General features: G+C 39.8%; 1 protein-coding gene across 2 annotated transcripts in view; it reads left to right on the top strand.

Annotated features, from left to right (window-relative positions):
- LOC133578320 (plexin-A1-like) overlaps positions 1-7732 on the top strand; it is a 578589-nt gene extending 570857 nt beyond the window's left edge. For both annotated transcript variants that reach the window (XM_061932661.1, XM_061932660.1), the window contains exon 32: positions 6032-7732. In XM_061932661.1, coding sequence (XP_061788645.1) covers positions 6032-6127 — 96 coding nt within the window. In that variant the 3' untranslated portion in view covers positions 6128-7732. The remainder of the gene's footprint in view (positions 1-6031) is intronic.
- Positions 7733-7955: the final 223 nt, after the last annotated feature.

Raw genomic sequence — 7955 nt, 5'->3', positions numbered from 1 at the left:
CTTGTCTTTTAGTAGTAAGTAAACAAACAAGTCAGTTAATGGTCCTAAAACCAAGTCCACCAACTAAAGCCAAGAGGAGCTCTTCTACCAACTAAAACCAAGTCTGTTACACGTTAAGTTTGTTTATTATTGTAATTTAGTCCTTAAATAAAATAGTGAACATACTAGACAACTTGTCTTTTAGTAGTAAGTAAACAAACAAGTCCGTTAATGGTCCTAAAACCAAGTCCACCAACTAAAACCAAAAGGAGCTCTTCTACCAACTAAAACCAAGTCCGTTACACGTTAAGTTTGTTTATTATTGCAGTTAAGTCCTTAAATAAAATAGTGAACATACTAGACAACTTGTCTTTTAGTAGTAAGCAAACAAACAAGTCAGTTAATGGTCCTAAAACCAAGTCCTCCAACTAAAACCAAGTCCACCAACTAAAACCAAAAGGAGTTCTTCAACCAACTAAAACTAAGTCCGTTACACGTTAAGTTTGTTTATTATTGTAATTTAGTCCTTAAATAAAATAGTGAACATACTAGACAACTTGTCTTTTAGTAGTAAGTAAACAAACAAGTCCGTTAATGGTCCTAAAACCAAGTCCACCAACTAAAACCAAGTCCACCAACTAAAACCAAGTCCGTTAAGTTTGTTTATTATTGCAGTTAAGTCCTTAAATAAAATAGTGAACATACTAGACAACTTGTCTTTTAGTAGTAAGTAAACAAACAAGTCCGTTAATGGTCCTAAAACCAAGTCCACCAACTAAAACCAAGAGGAGTTCTACCAAGTAAAACCAAGTCTGTTAAGTTTGTTTATTATTGCAGTTAAGTCCTTAAATAAAATAGTGAACATACTAGACAACTTGTCTTTTAGTAGTCAGTAAACAAACAAGTCCGTTAATGGTCCTAAAACCAAGTCCACCAACTAAAACCAAGTCCACCAACTAAAACCAAGTCCGTTAAGTTTGTTTATTATTGCAGTTAAGTCCTTAAATAAAATAGTGAACATACTAGACAACTTGTCTTTTAGTAGTAAGTAAACAAACAAGTCAGTTAATGGTCCTAAAACCAAGTCCACCAACTAAAACCAAGAGGAGTTCCACCAACTAAAACCAAGTCCACCAACTAAAACCAAGAGGAATTCTTCTACCAACTAAAACCAAGTCCGTTACACATTATGTTTGTTCATTATTGTAATTTAGTCCTTAAATAAAATAGTGAACATACTAGACAACTTGTCTTTTAGTAGTAAGTAAACAAACAAGTCCGTTAATGGTCCTAAAACCAAGTCCTACAACTAAAACCAAGTCCACCAACTAAAACCAAGAGGAGTTCTACCAACTAAAACCAAGTCCGTTAAGTTTGTGTATTATTGCAGTTAAATCCTTGAATAAAATAGTGAACATACTAGAAAACTTGTCTTTTAGTAGTAAGTAAACAAACAAGTCAGTTAATGGTCCTAAAACCAAGTCCACCAACTAAAACCAAGAGGAGCTCTTCAACCAATTAAAACTAAGTCCGTTACACGTTAAGTTTGTTTATTATTGTAATTTAGTCCTTAAATAAAATAGTGAACATACTAGACAACTTGTGTTTTAGTAGTAAGTAAACAAACAAGTCCGTTAATGGTCCTAAAACCAAGTCCTCCAACTAAAACCAAGTCCACCAACTAAAACCAAGAGGAGTTCTTCTACCAACTAAAACCAAATTCGTTACACGTTAAGTTTGTTTATTATTGCAGTTAAGTCCTTAAATAAAATGGTGAACATACTAGACAACTTGTCTTTTATTAGTAAGTAAACAAACAAGTCAGTTAATGGTCCTAAAACCAAGTCCACCAACTAAAACCAAGAGGAGTTCTACCAACTAAAACCAAGTCCGTTAAGTTTGTTTATTATTGCAGTTAAGTCCTTAAACAAAATAGTTAACATACTAGACAACTTGTCTTTTAGTAGTAAGTAAACAAACAAGTCAGTTAATGGTCCTAAAACCAAGTCCACCAACTAAAGCCAAGAGGAGCTCTTCTACCAACTAAAACCAAGTCCGTTACACGTTAAGTTTGTTTATTATTGTAATTTAGTCCTTAAATAAAATAGTGAACATACTAGACAACTTGTCTTTTAGTAGTAAGTAAACAAGTCCGTTAATGGTCCTAAAACCAAGTCCACCAACTAGAACCAAAAAGAGCTCTTCTACCAACTAAAACCAAGTCCGTTACACGTTAAGTTTGTTTATTATTGCAGTTAAGTCCTTGAATAAAATAGTGAACATACTAGACAACTTGTCTTTTAGTAGTAAGTAAACAAACAAGTCCGTTAATGGTCCTAAAACCAAGTCCACCAACTAAAACCAAAAGGAGTTCTTCAACCAACTAAAACTAAGTCCGTTACACGTTAAGTTTGTTTATTATTGTAATTTAGTCCTTAAATAAAATAGTGAACATACTAGACAACTTGTCTTTTAGTAGTAAGTAAACAAACAAGTCCGTTAATGGTCCTAAAACCAAGTCCACCAACTAAAACCAAGTCCACCAACTAAAACCAAGAGGAGTTCTACCAACTAAAACCAAGTCCGTTAAGTTTGTTTATTATTGCAGTTAAGTCCTAAATAAAATAGTGAACATACTAGACAACTTGTCTTTTAGTAGTAAGTAAACAAACAAGTCCGTTAATGGTCCTAAAACCAAGTCCACCAACTAAAACCAAGTCCGTTACCCGTTAAGCTTGTTTATTATTGCAGTTAAGTCCTTAAACAAAATAGTTAACATACTAGACAACTTGTCTTTTAGTAGTAAGTAAACAAACAAGTCAGTTAATGGTCCTAAAACCAAGTCCACCAACTAAAACCAAGAGGAGTTCTTCTACCAACTAAAACCAAGTCTGTTACACATTAAGTTTGTTTATTATTGCAATTTAGTCCTTAAATAAAATAGTGAACATACTAGACAACTTGTCTTTTAGTAGTAAGTAAACAAACAAGTCAGTTAATGGTCCTAAAACCAAGTCCACCAACTAAAACCAAGAGGAATTCTTCTACCAACTAAAACCAAGTCTGTTACACATTAAGTTTGTTTATTATTGCAATTTAGTCCTTAAATAAATTAGTGAACATACTAGAAAACGTGTCTTTTAGTAGTAAGTAAACAAACCAGTCCGTTAATGGTCCTAAAACCAAGTCCACCAACTAAAACCAAGAGGAGCTCTTCTACCAACTAAAATCAAGTCCGTTACACGTTAAGTTTGTTTATTATTGCAGTTAAGTCCTTAAATAAAATAGTGAACATACTAGACAACTTGTCTTTTAGTAGTAAGTAAACAAACAAGTCCTTTAATGGTCCTAAAACCAAGTCCACCAACTAAAACCAAGTCCACCAACTAAAACCAAAAGGAGTTCTTCAACCAACTAAAACTAAGTCCGTTACACGTTAAGCTTGTTTATTATTGCAGTTAAGTCCTTAAACAAAATAGTTAACATACTAGACAACTTGTCTTTTAGTAGTAAGTAAACAAACAAGTCAGTTAATGGTCTTAAAACCAAGTCCACCAACTAAAACCAAGAGGAGTTCTTTTACCAACTAAAACCAAGTCCGTTACATGCTAAGTTTGTTTATTATTGCAATTTAGTCCTTAAATAAAATAGTCAACATACTAGACAACTTGTCTTTTAGTAGTAAGTAAACAAACAAGTCCTTTAATGGTCCTAAAACCAAGTCCTCCAACTAAAACCAAGAGGAATTCTTCTACCAGATTTTTATTTTTTTTATTCATTAATAAGGGAAGAAACAGTGTATTTTTTTTTCTTAAAAATTATTTGGTGATTTGCTTCGTTATACCCAGAAATAAAATGCGAGTCGTTTTTGTCAAGTGTTTGATTTCATAAGTCCTATAGCACAAGTGTAAGGAAACTATAAGTGGTGTTATCGTCATATTAGGAATCGAACAGAGTTTGCGGCTCTAGTTGGGTTTTATTTGTGGGTCAATGGGCTCCAATGGCTCTTTGTATGCTGAAGGTTGCCGAGCCCTGGTCTAGTCTCTTACGTGAATGAGATAAATCATATTATTTGATATTCTACGCTAATGTGTTAATAATTTCACACATAAGTCGCTCCTGAGTATAAGTCGCACCCCCCGGCCAAACTATGAAAAAAACTGCGACTTATAGTCCGAAAAAATACGGTACTCCTTTTTTTCTACGCACTTTGGCCTCACGTCCACAAATGTGACATTATCTCACGGTTTGGGACATTTGACAAGTGTCCGCCGTGTTTCGAAGGCAACAGTTTCCGACCTTTCCCCTGTTCAAGTTCAAGTTTCAAGTTTATTCACAATACCATATAACAATTACAATAGTAGTGAATGTCATCATTTAAAGATGTTGGTAAGTGAAAGGGTCCCCCAAATAAGCTAGAAGACGCTTTTTGACAGGGGGGCCAGAGGATAGTATATACATGGAATGATGAAAACATGGTAGCAAGCACAACAACAACAACAACAACAAAATAATAATCAAATAAAAACAATGCTATATGATTAACACACAGTTCCACGACCAGGACGAAAACCACAGGGTCCTTGAGGGTGCATGGGAGTTTGCCCAACCAGTCTACATGTGTTTTGTGGACTTGGAGAAGGCATTCGACCGTGTCCCTCGGGAAGTCCTGTGGGGAGTGCTCAGAGAGTATGGGGTGTCGGACTGTCTGATTGTGGCAGTCCGCTCCCTGTATGATCAGTGCCAGAGCTTGGTCCGCATTGCCGGTAGTAAGTCGGACACGTTTCCAGTGAGGGTTGGACTCCGCCAAGGCTGCCCTTTGTCACCCATTCTGTTCATAACTTTTATGGACAGAATTTCTAGGCGCAGTCAAGGCGTTGAGGGGATCTGGTTTGGTGGCTGCAGGATTAGGTCTCTGCTTTTTGCAGATGATGTGGTCCTGATGGCTTCCTCCGGCCGAGATCTTCAGCCCTCACTGGATCGGTTCGCAGCCGAGTGTGAAGCGACTGGGATGAGAATCAGCACCTCCAAGTCCGAGTCCATGGTTCTCGCCCGGAAAAGGGTGGAGTGCCATCTCCGGGTTGGGGAGGAGACCCTGCCCCAAGTGGAGGAGTTCAAGTACCTCGGAGTCTTGTTCACGAGTGGGGGAAGAGTGGATCGTGAGATCGACAGGCGGATCGGTGCGGCGTCTTCAGTAATGCGGACGCTGTATCGATCCGTTGTGGTGAAGAAGGAGCTGAGCCGGAAGGCAAAGCTCTCGATTTACCGGTCGATCTACGTTCCCATCCTCACCTATGGTCATGAGCTTTGGGTTATGACCGAAAGGACAAGATCACGGGTACAACCGGCCGAAATGAGTTTCCTCCGCCGGGTGGCGGGGCTCTCCCTTAGAGATAGGGTGAGAAGCTCTGTCATCCGGGGGGAGCTCAAAGTAAAGCCGCTGCTCCTCCACATGGAGAGGAGCCAGATGTGGTGGTTCGGGCATCTGGTCAGGATGCCACACGATCGCCTCCCTCGGGAGGTGTTTAGGGCACGTCCGACCGGTAGGAGGCCACTGGGAAGACCCAGGACACGTTGGGAAGACTATGTCTCCCGGCTGGCCTGGGAACGCCTCGGGGTCCCACAGGAAGAGCTGGACAAAGTGGCTGGGGAGAGGGAAGTCTGGGCTTCCCTGCTTAGGCTGCTGCCCCCGCGACCCGACCTCGGATAAGCGGAAGAAGATGGATGGATGGCATATTGGGAGGGGACAAGGATATTTAGTTTTTCCAGAAAGCCATTCAGTCGGTCATAGACCACTTTCTCAAATATTTTTGAAAATGTTGGTCAAATTGAAATTGGCCTATAATTGTCCATATTATTTTTATCCCCTGATTTAAAAATTGGGATTATTTTTTGCCACTTTGGACATTTTGGGTCCAATGCCAGCACTAAGTGACAGGTTTATACAGTGACAAAGAGGATTTGCTATGGCTTTCAAGATTTTGCTACACATCCCGTCCACTCCAGCTGTGTGTGATGACTTTAGGTCCATAATGATCGTATCTGACCTCAGATCTTGTCGGCGTTGGAGCGCGACGAGCAGGCGAGGAGGCAGCGGCTGAGGAGCAAGCTGGAGCAGGTCATCGACACCATGGCCCTCGCCAGCTGAGGGTCGGCCGGCGTCCGCTCAGGGCGCTCTCGCTCGCCGCCCGGCTCCTCCCCCTTGCGGAACCACCACCACCACAACTCCACCCCCCCAACAATAGGACAAAGTGCAAGAGCGGCGAAGCGGTAAGCTGCAAAAACGGAAGGGGGTTCGGCAGAGATGGGCGGGGTCTTATGTGTCCGCGCCAGCGAGTGGACATTTCCCCGCGCCACGTCGTGGGCGTGGCTTTTTTTTTTTTTTTCAGTCTGAGTCGGAGCGGCGGTCGACGGAGGCTGCGAGAACTTTTTTTTTTTGTCTCCGACCGCCCACTCTGGGATCTCTCGCCACTCGTGTTACTGCTGAATTTGCACAATTCCCCCCCCCAGACAAAAGCTACAAAGGAAGATATTCTATATAAAAAAACACCTTTTTTTCAAAGACTTTTTTTTGTGTTTGTTTCGACTGGACTTCAAGTGCAAAGAAAGGAGGAAAAAAAAAAAGAAGAAAAAAAAAAAAAAGTTGTACCGTGCCATGTTTCCTTTGAATGTTGTTTAGTGGATGCAACGTGCTAACGTACGATTCCCTCAAACGCCTCGTGACTGAAGTGAAACCGAATAGTTTGAGGCGCAGCAATGAAGTCAGGCGAAGCTCCGCCTTTTTTTTTTTTTTTTTTTTATCCGTCCTTGCAAATTCCGCTTTTAAAACCGAGGAGTTGATTTTTTATTTCTTCCGCACTCAAGTCAGCTTAGTGACTCGAGTGTGAGAATTGTTTTGATTTATTTTCCCTGCGAGCAAACTGTTGCAATGTTTTGGTTTGCCACGTGTAAAATTGTACATTTTTGACGGTACGCTGAAGGCAGAGAGCAAGGCAGCGGGGCCCCTGAAGGAGGGGGCCCCCGTGATGAGTCTGTGTCTGTGTGATGAAACGTGACTTTGCTGCTTTCACTCGCTTTGCTGTCCTATCCGGTCTTGACGGGGCTGCCATTCCATGCTGATCACTAATGCTGTCCTGCAAAGAGTCCTTCATGGGGAGGCCACACCTGGTTTACCTTCACCTGTGACACCTGGTTTACTTTCAACCTGGTTTACCTTCACCCTGGTTTACTTTCAATACTTTCAACCTGGTTTACTTTCACCTTATTTACTTTCACCTGTGACACCTGGTTTACCTTCACCTGTGCGACCATTTGGACTGATGTGTCAATGATTGTATTGTAGCGAACATTTCTCTTCAGGTTAATTACAATTTTTATTTGCAATAATTCTCAATTGATTTAAAAAAAAAATTCAAGTAAATTCAAGTAATTTTTTATTAGGTGTTTCCCCCCCAAAAAAATTTACTTCAAATTAAACACCATTCTTATTTGTAACAATTCTTAATCGTTTAAAAACAATTTTAAAAAAAAATGCAGATTAATCGCAATTATTTGTAACAATTCTTAATTGATTTAAAAAAATAATAATAATAATAATAATTTTTTTTTTATTAGGGGTGTGCAAAAAAAATGATTGGGTAACACTTTAGTATGGGGAACATATTCACCATTAATTAGTTGCTTATTAAAGTAACAAAGACTTAATTTAGAGTTATTTGGACACTAGGGGAACATATAAGGGTTGGGGTTAGGGTTAGGATTAGGGTTAGGGTTAGAAGGGTAGGGGTTAGGGAAGACTCTTAGTTAATGGCTTACTGGTTGTATAAGGGTTAGGTTAGGGTTAGAGGGTAAGGGTTAGAAGGGTTAGGTTTAGGGTTACGGTTAGGGTTAGAAGGGTTGGGGTTAGGAAAGACTCTTAGTTAATGGCTTACTGGTTGTATAAGGGTTAGGTTAGGGTTAGAGGGTAAGGGTTTGAG

The sequence above is a fragment of the Nerophis lumbriciformis genome, linkage group LG38 (assembly GCF_033978685.3).
Source record: "Nerophis lumbriciformis linkage group LG38, RoL_Nlum_v2.1, whole genome shotgun sequence".
Taxonomy (NCBI): Eukaryota; Metazoa; Chordata; class Actinopteri; order Syngnathiformes; family Syngnathidae; genus Nerophis; species Nerophis lumbriciformis.
Note: the sequence above shows the minus strand (reverse complement) of the source record. Positions and strands in the feature narration are given on the sequence as shown.